At 36.3% G+C, this 17356-nt stretch overlaps 2 protein-coding genes across 3 annotated transcripts in view; both read left to right on the top strand.

The window, feature by feature from the left end:
* SKP1 (S-phase kinase associated protein 1) overlaps positions 1–17356 on the top strand; it is a 144967-nt gene that overhangs the window by 17440 nt on the left and 110171 nt on the right. The gene's annotated exons all lie outside the window — the stretch shown is intronic.
* CDKL3 (cyclin dependent kinase like 3) overlaps positions 1–17356 on the top strand; it is a 35533-nt gene that overhangs the window by 11104 nt on the left and 7073 nt on the right. For both annotated transcript variants that reach the window (XM_055553782.1, XM_055553789.1), the window contains 6 exons: positions 6838–7016; positions 8243–8355; positions 9706–9845; positions 14173–14261; positions 16417–16570; positions 16677–17005. In XM_055553782.1, coding sequence (XP_055409757.1) covers positions 8271–8355; positions 9706–9845; positions 14173–14261; positions 16417–16570; positions 16677–17005 — 797 coding nt within the window. In that variant the 5' untranslated portion in view covers positions 6838–7016; positions 8243–8270. The remainder of the gene's footprint in view (positions 1–6837; positions 7017–8242; positions 8356–9705; positions 9846–14172; positions 14262–16416; positions 16571–16676; positions 17006–17356) is intronic.

Raw genomic sequence — 17356 nt, 5'->3', positions numbered from 1 at the left:
GTGAAAAGCAAAGGAGAAAAGGAAAGATATACCCATTTGAATGCAGAGTTCCAAACAATAGCAAGGAGAGATAAGAAAGCCTTCCTCAGTGATCAGTGCAAAGAAATAGAGGAAAACAACAGAATGGGAAAGACTAGAGATCTCTTCAAGAAAATTAGAGATATCAAGGGAACATTTCATGCAAAGATGGGCTCAATAAAGGACAGAAATGGTATGGACCTAACAGAAGCAGAAGATATTAAGAAGAGGTGGCAAGAATATACAGAAGAACTGTACAAAAAAGATCTTCATGATAATCAAAGATAATCACGATGGTGTGATCACTGACCTAGAGCCAGACATCCTGGAAGGTGAAGTCAAGTGGGCCTTAGGAAGCATTACTACGAATAAAGCTAGTGGAGGTGATGGAATCCCAGTTAAGCTATTCCAAATCCTAAAAGATGATGCTGTGAAAGTGCTGCACTCAATATGTCAACAAATTTGGAAAACTCAGCAGTGGCCAAAGGACTGGAAAAGGTCAGTTGTCATTCCAATCCCAAAGAAAGGCAATGCCAAAGAATGCTCAAACTACCACACAATTGTACTCATCTCACATGCTAGTAAAGTAATGCTCAAAATTCTACAAGCCAGGCTTCAGCAACATGAACCATGAACTTCCAGATGTTCAAGCTGATTTTAGAAAAGGCAGAGGAACCAGAGAAAATTGCCAGCATCCATTGGATCGTTGAAAAAGCAAGAGAGTTCCAGAAAAACATCTATTTCTGCTTTATTGACTACGCCAAAGCCTTTGACTGTGTGGATCACAATAAACTGTGGAAAATTCTGAAGGAAATGGGAATACCAGACCACCTGACCTGACTCCTGAGAAACCTGTATGCAGGTCAGAAAGCAACAGTTAGAACTGGACATGGAACAACAGACTAGTTCCAAATAGGAAAAGGAGTACGTCAAGGCTGTATATTGTCACCCTGCTTATTTATCTTATATGCAGAGTACATCATGAGAAATGCTGGACTGGAAGAAACACAAGCTGGAATCAAGATTGCCGGGAGAAATATCAATAACCTCAGATATGCCGATGACACCACCCTTACGGCAGAAAGTGAAGAAGAACTAAAGAGCTTCTTGATAAAAGTGAAAGAGGAGAGTGAAAAAGTTGGCTTAAAGCTCAACATTCAGACAACTAAGATCATGGCATCCAGTCCCATCACTTCATGGCAAGTAGATGGGGAAACAGTGGACAGAGTCGCTGACTTTATTTTTGGGGGCTCCAAAATCACTGCAGATGGTGATTGCAGCTATGAAATTAAAAGATGCTTACTCCTTGGAAGGAAAGTTACAACCAACCTAGACAGCATATTAAAAAGCAGAGACATTATTTTGCCAACAAAGGTCCGTCTAGTCAAGGCTGTGGTTTTTCCAGTGGTAATGTATGGATGTGAGAGTTGGACTATAAAGAAAGCTGAGCACAGAAGAATTGATACTTTGGAACTGTGGTGCTGGAGAAGACTCTTGAGAGTCCCTTGGACTGCAAGGAGATCCAACCAGTCCATCCTAAAGGAGATCAGTCCTGGGTGTTCATTGGTAGGACTTATGTTGAAGCTAAAACTCCAATGCTTTGGCCACCTGATGTGAAGAGCTGACTCATTGGAAAAGACCCTGATGGTGGGAAAGATTGAGGCAGGAGAAGGGGACGACAGAGGATGAGATGGTTGGATGGCATCACGACTCGATGGACATGAGTTTGGGTAGGCTCCGGGAGTTGGTGATAGACAGGGAGGCCTGGCGTGCTGCAGTTGATGGGGTCGCAAAGAGTCGAACATGGCTGAGCGACTGAACTGAAATGATTGAATAGTCTTTTTCTTGCAGGTTATATCTGGGCTTCTTCAGGCAAAGCTTCTTATTAACTGCTTTTTCCCCTTATGCATGTCCATGTATCTTTCTTTGCACACCTTTTTTGGGGAATTTTCTTGGAAATTTTGTAATTTTTTTGTTGAGAACTGGGCATGTAAAATAATACATTGTGGCAATCTGGAGATCAGAATTTTCTGTCTCAGGTTTTTCAGTTGTAACTGTTTGTTAGTTATTTTCCTGAACTAATTTGTGAAGTCTGTATTGTTTGTCATGTATGACCACTGAAATCTCTGCTCAGTTAGCTTACTGGTCAGCTAATGTTTGAACAGAGATTTCCTTAAATTCTTGAAACTAATAAATCTCTCAGCCATATTTACTGGGTATTTACTGAGGGCTCCTTCTCTCTCTGTGTTGGGGCATTTCTTCAGTGTTTAGGTAGAAAGTTTACAACTTAGCCCTTCTTGCTTGTGTAGAACCTAAATTCCACCAGACTTGAGAGCTTAGGGACAATCTCAGGTCTTTCCAAGTGTGTGCACAGCTGGACATGTATCCTTCATGATTCTCAGTAATATGTTGGAACTTTGCAGATCTTTTATGGACATCTCACTCCCAGCCTCTCTTTTTAATTAAGTATTTTGGTCAGCTTGTTGTTTGTCCTGTTATAGCTCCCTCAGGTGGCTATAATGTTATTTGCTGCTGCTGCTGTTAAGTCGCTTCAGTCATGTCCGTCTCTGTGCGACCCCATAGACAGCAGCCTACCAGGCTCCTCTGTCCCTGGGATTCTCCAGGCAAGAACACTGGAGTGGGTTGCCATTGCCTTCTCCAGTAATGTTATTTAGTAGCTGCTAATTGTTTCTGACAAAGGCCCTTTGCCCTGGGCGAGCTCTGAGTTAGGTCAGTGAAGACAAAACTTCTAGTGGAGTTTTCTAGTAATCTGACAGACATGTTAGATAATGACTGTTACCTGGGAATGGGGCTTTGGAAGAGATCCAACCCTATAGCTAGGAGATACAGCTTCCTTTGGTGGCTACTAGGCTGCTAGTTTTCAGCATGATTTGGGGGGTGTTGGTCTACCATGCTACCAGGAACTGGGGAGTGGGGAATAGAAATAGGATAACTCAAGAATACCAGTGGATCATATGGTGAGGTTATGTTTTCACTTTTTGAAGAAACTGGCCAAAGTGGCTATACCATTTTATATCCCCACCAACAATGTATCAGTTTTTCTGTGTCCTCCCAGTATTGTTATTGTCTTTTGATTATCACTATTCCAGTGGGTGTGAAGTCGTATCTCTCTTTTTTTTTTTTTTGAGCAATAAAACTGTCTTTATTCACCAATGACATGATCATTTCTGTAGAAAATTTTATGGAATCTACAGTAAAGTTAAAAGAATGAAGCTGTAAGTTTGGGATTTCCCTGGTGGTCCAGTGGTTAAGATTCCATGCTTCCAATGCAGGGGGCACAGGTTCCATTCCTGGTCTGGAAACAAAATCCCACATACCACAACTAGCCAAATAAATAAATAAAAATATTTTTTAAAAAAAGAACTAAGCTGTAAGTTTATTAAGATTGTAGGATAGAAGATCAATATACCAAAATTATTTGTATTTCTGTGTATTAGCAAACTCAGAAACTGAATTAAAAATACCATTGTAATAACATCAAAAAAGAAAATACTTAGAGAAAATAAGACCTATACACTGAAAACTATTAAACATTGATGAGAAAAATTAGAGAAAATCTAAACACATAGAAATACTATGTTTATAGAGGTCTCAGTGTGATTGTGAAAGACCAAAGAGGATGTTGTTAAAACAGAATTTTAGAAGTTGGAATTCAGAGAGTGCTTGATTCTCAAAGATAACAAAATTCTGCGTGTAGTCAGGGTGTTAACTGTTAAATAGAGTGAACATATTAGGGTGTCAACTGAGTGTATCTTTATGCATGTTTAGAGTACTGAGGAGGAGAGGGCAATGGCACCCCACTCCAGTACTCTTGCCTGGAGAATCCGATGGATGGAGGAGCCTGGAAGGCTGTGGTCCGTGGGGTCGCTGAGGGTCGGACATGACTGAGCAACTTCAGTTTCACTTTTCACTTTCATGCATTGGAGAAGGAAATGGCAACCCACTCCAGTGTTCTTGCCTGGAGAATCCCAAGGATGGGGCATCCTGGTGGGCTGCCGTCTATGGGGTCGCACAGAGTCGGACACGACTGAAGTGACTCAGCAGCAGCAGAGTACTGAGGAGGAGGGTCATGGCTGTGTAGTAGGCAGAATATGTAAAGTGATATTTTAAAGTGCTTTTCCATGTCTACTTTTGCTCATGTTATATTCTCAGATCTTGGTATAGTACCTGGCATGTAGTAGTCACTCAGTAAAAGTTGTGAAAGTAAAGAGGGACTAACAAAGTTTTACAGATGGTGCCTTTAAGGTGATTCATTACCCTAAGATAATTATTTGGCCAATTAGGAGGAAGACTTGAGGCAGAACAAAAGCTAATCCCAAAAGCTTATAGCAATAAGTTATATAAAAAAGGAAAGATCCCAGAATTCTGTCACCAAGATATTTTCACTTGTGCTGTGATACTTTGCTGGTGATGAGAGTATGCTTAATACATTGATAAAGTTTTTAAACGCCTTCTTTGTTTCAGGCACTGTACTGGGCATGGGGGATATAGCCTGAACAAAACAGATACACGTCTTACCCTCATGGAACTTACTGTCCAATGGGAATGACAAGTAAATAGGCAAATAATAATAAAGCATGACAAATAACTGTGAAGGAGGAAATGTAGAATAATATGTAAAAGGAACCTCTATTGCAGACATCTCAGCTGAGACATAAGGAAATAGTTGGCGAGGCAGTGTTCTAGGCGGTTGGAACAGCATTAGCAAATGCAAACGATGACACAAACCTGGAAAATTGGGAAACTAATATTCTATAGGCTAGGGAAGAACGGCTGAGAATGTGAGCAGAGGCCAAATCCTGTAAGTCCTTACCAGCCATTTTATGTAGCTTCAGATTTGTCCTATGGCATGGGGAATCCTTGAAGGAGTGACATAATCATACACATGATTTTAAAATAATACTCAGATTTCATTGTGGGCAATGAATGGGAGGGGATCAGAGGGAACTAGAAACCATTTAGTAAGGTAATAATTTTGATGAGAGAGCTGAGGGAACTTGAACTAGGGAGAGAAGTGGATGGAGAGAATATGGGACCTGAAGGAGAAATGTGCCTTGATTTCTGGCTTGAGTCTTGAGGTCAATGTTGGTTCCATTCACTGAGCTAAAGGACTCTTAAGAACAAATGGGTTTTGGGGAGAAGATAGTCCATTTAGTTTTTAATTATCTGAGTTTGTGGGAGTGTGTGGGTCAGCCTTATGGGACTTCTTGCAGGCTTCCTCTTCTTATGGAAACCAAGAGAAATATCTTGGTTAGAGATAGAAATATGGAAATCGTTAGTATATAGATAGTCACTAAGGCCTGTAAGAGTAGGTGAGATTGAGATGAAACAGCCATAGGTGGGAAGAAGCCCAAAAGAATATGGTATTCCCATAACCAAGTCAAGAAAGTGCTAAAAAAAAAAAAAGTAGATGAGATTGTGCAAGAAACAAGATGCATGAGAAGAGAAGCCTAAGACCAGAACCCTACATTTACGGACAGAGAAAAAGAAACTGCCATTGAAGGAAACTGGTCCCAGAAGTCAGGAATGGAGTGGTTGCCTATATTTTTACACTAAGATGTCTAGTGAGGGCTTCCCTGGTGGCTCAGCTGGTAAAGAATCGCCTGCAATGCAGGAAACCTGTGTTCGATCCCTGGGTTACAAAGATCCCCTGGAGAAGGGAACAGCGGCTACCAACTCCAGTATTCTGGCCTAGAGACTTCCATGGACTATATATAGTCCATGAGGGTCACAAAGAGTAGGTCACGACTGAGCAATTTTCACTTCACATCTGGCAGGATATGTATTGAGGGGTGTCTGTTGGATGTAGCAACAATGAAGTTGTTGATGACTTTGGCTTGGACACTTTTTTAAATTAATTTTTATTGGAATATAGTTGTTTTGCGAGCTTCCCAGGTGGCACAGTTGGTAAAGAATTCACCTTCCAATGCAGGAGATGTAAGAGATGCGGGTTTGATCCCTGGGTCAGAAAGATCCCCTGGAGTAGAAAATGGCTCCCCACTCCCTTATTCTTGCCTGGAAAGTTCCCTGGACAGAGGAACCTGGTGTCCTACAGTCCTTTTGGGTCACAGAGAGTTGGACACAACTAGGGGACTAAGCAAATAGTTGTTTTAAATTGTGTTAGTTTCTGCTGCACAGCAAAGTGAGTCATATATATATATATATATATATATACCCACATTTTTTGATTTCCTTCCCATTTAGGTCTCCGCAGAGCATTGAATAGAGTTGCTAGGGCAGTTTGAATGGGGGAGCAGAAGACAAGATTGCTCACCTTCCACTTGAGCAGTGAATGAGTGATCAGAAAGTGAATAAGTAAAAATAATGTTTTCAAGAAGTTTAGCTATGAAGGAAATGAGACAAGGGGCAGTACCTGAAGTGTGACATGGGGTTAATGGAAAGTTAAACTTTTTCCATTAAGTTCTTTTTTATTACTTTTTCTTTTAGGAATGTGATTTATCTTTTCAGTATTACCTTCATTATTATCTTTTCAAGGGGTTGGGACGATCCCCTGGAGTAGAAAATGGCAACCCACTACAGTATTCTTGCCTGGAAAATACCATGCACAGAAGAGCTTAGTGAGCTACAGTCAGTGGGGCACAAAGAGTCAGACACAACTGAGTACACACACACAACTATTTATAGTTACATATTTTTGCACTGTGTAGTTAATCCTTTGCATGTGGTAAGAAAATAACTTTACTATCTTAATTAGCTAGATTTTCTCTTAATTGTTGAGAAATGTTCTAGATAATGAAATCTCATTTTAATGTATTATATCTTCTGTTTGTTTTTTAGATCATTCATCGAGATATAAAACCTGAGAATATTTTAGTATCCCAATCAGGAATTACTAAACTCTGTGATTTTGGTTTTGCACGAACACTAGCAGCTCCTGGAGATGTTTATACGGACTATGTGGCCACACGCTGGTATAGAGCTCCAGAATTAGTATTAAAAGATACCTCTTATGGAAAGTATGTATACTTGGGGATCCTGCCTGGCCTTTCCTAGCCATCTCTTTTTTCCCTCGGTGTTATCTGTCACCTGAACTACTGACAAACTCTGCCTTCTGCATCTGGGCTTGGGGTAGAAAAGGGACACCCCCAAATAGAGCAGAGAGACCCTAGACATCTATCCTGCTGCTGTTGATGTTGCCACACTTGCCCCTTGGAGCTGAGTGGCCCCAGCCCCAGGAAACTTATGCAGAAATCTCTCAGGCTGCCATCCATGCTTGCCTTAAGCTGTGCCCCACCCTTTACAGAGTGGCCTCCTTGCTTCTCTGTAGACTCTAGATTCTGCAGACATTTTAAAATCTACTCTGTCAGTGTTATCACAAGTTTCCTACTTCCTGAGTATGGCAAAGTCTTTGCAAACACTGACAAATAATAATTTTTAAATTGTACTAGATATTTCAAAAAGTAGAAAGGCCTCAGTCTGTTGTGAATCAGTAAAAATAGTATAGGAAACAACAATCTAATAAACAAATAATGAATCTTGAAGAACGTAAAGACACCATCAAGAGTGTGAGGGTTACAAATTCCTCTGTATCCTCACCAGCACTTGTTATTATCTGACTTTTGGATTCTAGTTATCCTTATGGGTGTAAAGTGGTATCTCCTTATGGGTTTGATTTCCATTTCCTTGATAACTAATGATTTTTGGACTTCATTGTTGATTTTTTTATGTGCTTATTGACCATTTATATATCTTCCTTGGAGAAATTTCTATTCAGATCCTTAGCCCTTTTTTAAATTGGACTAGCTTTTTATTATTAAATTGTAAGAATTCTTTGTATATCTAGATATAAATTCCTTATCAGATACTTATTTGCAGATATTTTCTCTTACTTAGTTGTCTCTTGATTTTCTTGATGGTGTGTGTCATTTGAGAAACAGAATTTTTAATTTCGATGAAGTTCATTCTGTCTGTTTTTATGCTTTTGGTTTTGCCAAATCCAAGACTGTGAAAGGCCTCTGTTTTAAGAGGTTTGTAGTTCTAGTTCTTAGATTTATGTCTCCCATCCATTTTGAGTCAATTTTTATAAGTGGTGTAAGATAAGGTTTTGGACATAGGTTCAATCACTGGTTGGGTAACTAAGATCCTGCAAGTTGCACAGCATGGCCAAAAAAAAAAGGGTTTTTAAGAAAAGATGTTTTATATATTTCTCCATGAAAGAGTGATTTATTCTTGTCTGTTTCAGACCTGTGGATATCTGGGCTCTGGGCTGTATGATCATTGAGATGGCCACTGGAAATCCCTATCTTCCTAGCAGCTCTGATTTGGATTTACTTCATAAAATTGTTTTAAAAGTAGGTAGGTATTACTGAAATGTACTGTTAAATGCCTAAATAAGTGTTTTCAGATAAATTCTGCTTGATTTTCAAATTTAGTCTATCTTTATAAGAATAAGGAAGCATACTGTTTTGATAGATGAAAGTAGATGGATGCTTTGGGCTGATAAAAAAAATGTAGAAAAATTCTGTTTTTGAAAATAATATATTTTTTTGCCTGGATGCAAATAGCTGTACCATGTTGATGGTTGATACTAAGAAAAATAGTAAAATAGGAACCTACTTCAGTTTGTCTGAAAGTTGTTATAAAATTTTGGCTTCTACAAATATTTGCTTCTTTCAAAGAGGACTTTTAAATAATAGAATTTATTTTGATGCTCTTTTAAAGCACTTGGAAATAGAAAACCAGTTGTTTACTAAGAAAACTTTTATTAACCACAGTAGATAAGCAGATAGCTAAATATCTTATTCAAAAATATGTTTGATGATAGCTGAATTATTTGATGATCTGCTTTGACTACCCAAACATTTTCATGGTTAGTGTTGCTCATGGAGTTTCAAAGATATATTTCTGATTGAGGAGCTTGAGCAACCTATTTTGTGATGAGAAAGCTATACATAAATATAGAATTACAGGATCATGAGGTAGGTACTTTGAACAACTCTAAAATCTGTGAATCTGGATAAATATTGGTTAAAGACACAGTTCAGACCCTTAAAGCATCATACTCTTTTCTGTCATATTTAAAATTCTGATTATGAGATTAATGGTGAGAGAACTCTAGAGATGATGGGATCAGTTTTGTCATTTTACAAATGACAAAACCAAGATACAGAAAGGGAATATTTGCCCAAGGTCACAGAACTAGTTAAGAGCAAAACTAGTGGTAGAACTTAGCTCTTTCCACTCCTATTTATAGTTCTCTACATTCTGCTACTAATCTATAGCCTTGTTTTTTCTTTACAATATTTTTATTTCTATATAATTTTAGTATTTTAGCTGTTTTGAATAAGACTTTGCTGATGAACACTTGCTAGATAAACCATTTTGATACCCTTATAGAAATACGTAAAACTTTGAATGTAAGCATTATACATTATGTCTTGTATTTTGAAAAAAGAAAATGCACCTGTGGTTTTTTATTCTCTACTGCCTATGTCCTATCAACAGATTACTGGGGAACTCACTTTTTTATGCTATATTCAGAAGATAGTTCTTTTTGCTATATTCAGAAGATAGTTTCTTGTTCAATTTTTAAAAATTGAGAGAACTTAATTGTTATTCTTTCTTTTAGTAATTTGATGCAGACCACATAACAATTTGATTATTTTGATTGTAGAATAATATGTATGTATTTTTTTCTTTTTTCAGGCAATTTGACACCTCACTTGCAGAATATCTTTTCCAAGAGTCCCATTTTTGCTGGGGTGGTCCTTCCTCAAGTTCAACATCCCAAAAGTGCAAGAAAAAAATACCCAAAGCTAAATGGATTGTTGGCTGACATAGTTCATGTATGTTAAGAGATTAAGGACTTATTTCTTGGAAATTTGCATAAATTATAATACAGTTTTAAGATATGACTTTAATGAAATTCCAAAAGGATTCATGGAGTAATATTAACTGTTCAAAGTTACTATATTCTTCTGTGTTTATGTCTTTAATTCAGAGAAGTTAAAAGTCACAGGCTGTTAGAATTGAAAGGCCCCTGGGATAATCCGGTCTATTCTTTTTTGTTAATTCCAATTTTATTGATAAACTGGAAAATTTTAAGGATAAACTGGAAAATGTTAAGGATTTACCATGTTGATCAACACCTCTTAACAGCCAGTCTTCCCAAGAGGTTTCTTCCTTGTACAGTGATATTCTAAGGTATGTCAAGGCATTGGCAGCTATAGTTGTAATGTTGTTTGAGGATATACCAGTGCCAAAATTCAGGTTGATTTGGAGAAAACAAAAACATTATATAGCACTTTTAAATTAGTTTAAAATTTAAATTTTATTTTGAACTGCATAATAAATATACCAGCATGCTTAGAATAGAATTCAAGAAGTGAGAGAGCTACTTGCTTCTGTTTATTTTCTCTTCCCAGCCAATTTTCTTTCCCAGGGTCAATTAACTTGTCTTACTTCTAATGTACAGCCCTTAAAAAAAGTGGTAATCTAACTTCAAAGCAAGTATAGCATGGTGTTTATGAGAGGGGGCTCTGAATTCACATGAACTTTCTTTAAAACCCAGCTCTGTTACTAATTAGCTCCATAAACTTGAGCAAGTCAATCTCCATGCCTCAGTTTACTGAGTTATAAAAAACATTAACAATATTTATTTTCTGGAGCTGGAGGATAAAATGAGTTAATGGTAGAAACGTTCTTAGCACAGAGCCTTGAATAAGCTGTCAACAAATGTTGTTAATGTTAACTGTTGTTGCTGTCTTTTAGATAAAACAAAACATGACATGTAACATCTAAAGACTTATCAAAGGAAGAGAGTTATTTCTTTGGTAACTGTAAAGAACTAGAGTTTATTAAAGGATCAGTTTTTTTTTTGCTACATTTTCCACTTTAATTTCTTTTTTTTCATGTCATAGTTTTGATTTTACAAAGAATACATAATGATCATAACAAAATAGAATACTTGATAGAGGAGTTAACATTTTCCCAACCCCCACAATCCAGGAAAAATTACTGTTGATGTTTTGGTTTATATACTTTTCCCAACCAAATACATGCATAACCATTTATGCTTTTTAAAAGGTATCATACTTTATTGTGGTTTAGTCACTAAGTTGTGTTTGACTCTTTTGTGACCCCATGGGCTGTAGCCCTCCAGGCTCCTCTGTCCATGGGATTTCCCAGGCAAGAATACAGGAGTGCATTGCCGTTTCCTTCTTGAGGGGATCTTCCCCACTCAGGGATGGAACCCGCATCTGCTGCATTGGCAGGTGGTTTCTTTACCACTGAGCCACCTGGGAAGCCCTATCTTACTTTACACACTGCTATGTAACCTGTTTATTTTGACTTAGCATTATAGTTTAAGCATACTGCCATGTCAGTAAATATGGAGCTGTGTCATAATTTTAGTGCTTGCATAGTGTTTCATTGTATGACTATACTATGGTTATCTTGAAATTTTGGACATTAGGTTTCAGGTTTTTTCCTTGCTGGTAAAGATGCTACAGTAGACATCTTTTATATGTCTGTATGAACTTGTGGTATTATTTGCTTGGGATAAATTCCTAGAAGTGTGACTGGTAGGCCAAAGGGTTTATACTTGTTAGGACTTTTGGCATATCTTGCTATTTTTTCCTCCAGAAAGATTTCATAGATTTATACTCAAGTAGCATTGGGTACAAATCTCTATTCTCAATCTAACATTGAATATTATATATTAAAAATATTTGCAACTTAATTAACTAGAAATAAAGTATATTTTTTAAAATTGTGCTTTCTTCATTACAGGGAAGTTGGACATGTTACTGACATTAATTGGTCATTTGTAGTTCTTATTTAAGAATGCTTAAACTATTTGTGATTTAAAGTATACTTTTACATTGACTTGCCAAATAATCATATTAGTGTCCTGTTTTATATGTTCTAAATACTTTTTTCAACTTGAATAATCCAGTGATTTAGAATGCCACATTTATCATAGATTGCTTATACATGCTGAGGTATATTTGTATTTCACTGATTTCTCTCCTTATTCTATTACAAGTACAATTTTGAGTATTATAACTTTCAAATACATCTTTTTTTTGGTCACACCATGCAGCTTGTGGGATCTTAGTTCCCCAACCAGTGATTGAACCTGGGCCCTGGCAGTGAAAGCGCTGAGTCCTAACCACTGTACCGCCAAAGAATTTCCTAAAATACATCTTAATACCTGGTGTAGAGCATGTATTTTTTTTTCATAGATTTAAAAATTTTAAACAATATTATAATGGTATAATTTCTATACAGTAAGCTACATGATTTCAGATGTACAATTTGATGAGTTTTGGTAAATGTATACATACCTGTGAAACCACCACTACAATCAACATACCTAAAATTTCCATCACTTCCCAAAATGTCCTTGCATCCTTTTGTCATCCATCTTTCCCTTCATTCCTGTCCCTAAATAACCACTGATTTATTTTCCACTATAGTTTGTATTTTCTAGAATAGTCTGTAAATGGAATCAAACAGTGTATATACCCTTTTATGTCAGTCTTTTTTAACTCAGCGTTATAGTCTAGAGATTCAGTTCATGTTTTTGTGTGTATCAGTAGTTTATTCCTTTTGATTGCTGAGTAATATTCCATGTATGAACATATCACAATTTTTAAAAAAAATCTGTTTCCCTGTTTTGGGTTGTTTCCTCTTTTTGGCTACTACAAGTAAAATCGCTGTTGACATTCACTTCTAAGTCTTTGTGTAGGTGTGCGTTTTTATTTTGCGAGGGACAACAGCCAGTCTGTTTCTCAAAGTGTCATATTTTACATTTTCCAAACCAGGGCAAACGTTTAACTTCTGTAAATTATACTGTTTACAGAAGGAATATTTATCTGCTTCCAATTGGCTGTGACCTTTTAGCATTTTTCTTCCTAAGTTTTATTGATGGGTAACTATTAACGTTCTAAAATAAGCACACACTTTTAGCTAGTTTCAGTCTTAAGGATATGACTATTCTCACATCATAAAGACGATAATAGACTTTATGAGTCAATTTTTTTAAATTGTGGTAAAAAAAAAAAACCAACCACGTAACATAAAATCTATCCTCTTAACCAAATTTTAAAATGTACAGTATGATATTGTTAACTATATGCAAATTCTTGTATAGCAGATCTCTATAACTTTGTCTGTGAATCAATTTAAACTAGACTTTGTGAAATAATCAGAAGTGTTATGTGCAATTACTTTATACATTCTGGATTTTAACTATTGTTTCCATTTATGAGATCTTAGACCAATTACTTGTCCTCTTTGGGCCTTAGTCTCCTCATCTGTACAATGAGGATAGTGGTAGTACCCACCTTGTAGGGTTGTTGCTGGGATCAGGCAATAGGAAAAGACTAGATAGAGTGTTGTATGACAAACACATAATAAGCATAAATAAAAGTTACCTATTATTAGTATGTTTTGCCTTCTTTTGGAGGAAGAATGAAAATTATCAGGCAAATGGCTTTTATTCAAATTATGTCTTTAATATTTGCATTAATGTATTCTAATTATGATTATTTGATTATATGTAGATTCATTATATACAACTTATTTTTTGATACTCTTACTTCACTGTCTCTTTGTTTTGTGGGGGTTTTTTGATTCTCAGTTGAAGTAATCCCAAGTGAAGGGAAGCAGAAAATAGCTGTTCTGATAATGGGTTATTGAAGGATTTGGGGACTTGGATATTTGTGAAATTGTTTTATGCCATATAAAAAGCATTGAATTAGGAATCAGACAATATGAGTTAAAATTTTAGTTTGACAAATTACTAAACATGCTTCTAGCTCTATAAAATGGAAATGATAAGTTATGAACTTTCTTCCTTACAGAGCTAGATAAGAGGACCAAAATGAGCTAATTAATTCCTACTAATTCCAGCAGAAATAGACTGACTTCTGTTTTGGCTAGAAATAGGACATTTAACCTGTAGTACTGCTTTACAAGTACAAATTTCTTACGGAAACAAGTGGTCAGAACTCACTGTCAAAAATTCCTGAGGTCTAAATTCTATCTTTTCAAGAACTCTTTTAGCCCTGGGTAATTAATTATACTTGCATTTGTGAAATTTAACATTTACCTTAAGGAGACATGTTAAGAATTTGTTTTAACATGGAATCTTTTTTCATTTTCTAGGCTTGCTTACAAATTGATCCTGCTGAGAGGATGTCATCTACCGATCTTTTGCATCATGAGTATTTTACTAGAGATGGATTTATTGAAAAGTAAGCATTTTGAGTGAGTGTGGACTTTTTCGTGTTTTGTATTAGGAAATTTTACTACCATGAAAATTGCTACATAGGTTAATGTTACACAAAAGAATTCAGTTTATCAAAAACTTACTGAGTTTTTGTATTAACTAGATATATGGTAGACTTACAGGTGTCATGGTGAAAACTCTAATAATAAAAATAGTGCAGGTAACATTTATTACACAGTTACTATGTCCTATACAGTGAGCTAAGCTCTTCACATGCATTTTTCAATTCTTACTATAGGGCAGAGATAACATTAAATAAACCATCAATACTTTTTAGCCTTGTTTCCACTTAGATCCCTGACTCAGAATAGTCCAGTTTTTCCTCTTGATAGCATCTCTGACTTATATATTATAATTAGCATTCATTTCCCAGATGATTTTTTTCCTCTGCTTTACTTATTATCTGTTGCAGTTCCTGTTGTTTTATTCTCCCCACCAAACTGGAAGTTCCCTGAAGACAGGGACCGTGGCTCTTAAAGCCTTTCTCTGTCCCACATTGTATCTAAAATATATGTTAACAATGTGGATTCATAAATCAGCCATGCTTCTTTAAAAAAAAACACCATTTTATATTTGGGCTTTGAAAGAAACAGGAAAAGTTTATCAATTGCAAAATTATTGTTTGCCTTGGAGTATGAGGCAGAAACATAAATATCAATTTAAAATGTGTTGGAGTTAGGATCAGGCATAGGAAAGTCCAGGACCTCCATCGAAAATAGACTGAAGTAGAAAAAATCAAAGAAAAGGGAACTGTTGAGAGTAAGTAGAACCTGAAGCATTTCAAGAATTTTATTCTAAAACAGAAAATGAGAAGATATATTAAAAGTGCCATTGATGAGAAGTATCAGTTATTGAATAAAAGAGTTTCTTCCTGTCAATTCTATATAGACTCATTTGATTTCTCTTGGATATTTAGCTATTGGGATTTTACTATCACAGGGTGAAAGTTCTTGAGTTCCACAAGGCAAGGAAATTTTAACAGAAATGTGCCATTTTCTTATTCAGGCGAACTAATCACACTGGCTTTTTTTTTTTTTTCATCTCACACTTACCCTTTTACTATAATTCTAGGGAAGATTTCATTCATGGTAGAACTTATTCAGTCTCAAACTGATAGCAGTAGCTGCTTCAAGAAGGGAAACTGTGTAGCTTGGGGACAAGGGTGGAAAGGAGACTTTTCAGTATAACCTTTTGAGTTTTGAGCCATACAAATTGGACTTTCTATTTAAAAATAAATAACTTTTATAAAAAGCCAAACTAGGACTTCCATAGTGGTCCAGTGGTTAAGAATCTGCCTGCCAGTGCAGGGGACATGGGTCCAACCCCTGGTCCAGGAAGATTCCACATTCCGCAGGGCAACTGAGCCCATGTTCCATGCCACAACAGCTGAAGCCTGTGTGCCCAAGAGGCCGTGCTCTGCAACAAGAGAAGCAACTACAACGAGAGAAGCCCATACACCACAACTAGAGAGTGGCCCCTCTCTACTAGAAGGGCAACTAGAGAAGCAGTGTGCAGCAATGAAGACCCAGTACAGCCGAAAATAAATAAATATATATATATTTTTAAGCCAACCTAAAGCCAAAACAATCTTGCTTCAATATTGATGTATTCTATTATAATTCAAAAATATTTCTCTAGAGTAAGATTTTAGAAACTAGTTCATCTTTCAAGTCCTGTTAAAAGAACAGGATTTAAATGTACTCTTGGGCACACAGGCTTCAGCTGTTGTGGCATGGAACATGGACTCAGTTGCCCTGTTAAAAGAACAGGACTTAAAAGGGACAAAGTGGCCTGAGTCTTCTTTGAAGAGAATAGTACATTTATCAGGATTGAAAACAGTGCTTTTATTAAGTAAGCTTTACATCACAAAAGAAAACTAATTCATATGTCTATCTTGTGAAAGTTTTATTAATAGTAAATTACCATGGAGAAATTGTTGAAAGATGTATCTTTACCAGGAAACAACCTGTATTAGGTAAATATTGTGCCATCTCTTGGCATGCATTACTGACAACTTATTTATGCTGTAGCTCAAATGTAAGTTAATTGATTAAAAGGTCTTTTAAAGATAAAACAGTATCTACATAAATAAAATTATTTGATATTGCTTGTTTTATCAGATTCATACCAGAACTGAAAGCTAAATTGCTCCAAGAAGCAAAAGTCAATTCATTCATAAAACCAAAAGAGAATTCTAAAGAAAATGACTTTATGAAAGAAGAAAGAAAAACAATTTATACCAATACACTGCAAAGTACTTCAGTTTGGGGAAAGGTAAAAACTGGTCTTATTTTTAGCTAGTATAACTGTATTATAGTTAGTACCCTAGTGATAAAAATAACTGTTCTCCTGACTCAGATTTTGGATGTATCTATTCTAGGAATTGGAAAAAGAGAAAAAGCCCAAGGAGATCAAAGTCAGAGTTACTAAAGTTAAAGGAGGAAAAGGAGATATCTTAGAACCAAAAAAGATAGTGTGTGAAGGTGGACGTTGTCAACAGGTTGCAGCTGAAATTGCTCATACTATGTCTCAAGATACAAAACCTGTAATCAGTGAGCCCCCAAACCCTGTCAATCCCAGCACTAACGCTATAGGCATGAAAGACGATCCATGTGCTGGAGGTAGTACGGTAATGCCACCCATCAATCTAACTAGCAGTAACTTGATGGCTTCAAATCCCAATTCAAACCTCTCCCACTCCAATTCAAGGTGAGTTTTAAAATGAACAGAAGGAAATGGACCTAAGTTTTATAATGTTTTTATATAATGGTATTTCAAAGAAGCAAGTTTGTAATGTCTGTATATAAACTGAATTGGAAGGTGTATTGAAATTATAATCATATAATGGGCCATTACTAAATTCTTCTTAAGAATGCTATAGAAGAAATTAACTTTTCTTGGCTATGCTCTAGGTGTGTGGTTTTTCACTAATGCAGTTTGCAAAAACTTCATTTTTAAAAAAAGGCCCTCAGAAAAATTACTTCCCATTTGAAGAGAAAAATGTAATGTGACCTTACTTTTGGTATTGATGTGCCTTCATATAGCAAAGTAAGCTTTATT

The sequence above is a fragment of the Bubalus kerabau genome, chromosome 1 (genome assembly GCF_029407905.1).
Source record: "Bubalus kerabau isolate K-KA32 ecotype Philippines breed swamp buffalo chromosome 1, PCC_UOA_SB_1v2, whole genome shotgun sequence".
In the NCBI taxonomy this organism is placed as follows: domain Eukaryota; kingdom Metazoa; phylum Chordata; class Mammalia; order Artiodactyla; family Bovidae; genus Bubalus; species Bubalus kerabau.
This window is presented reverse-complemented; position numbering and strand designations above follow the sequence as displayed.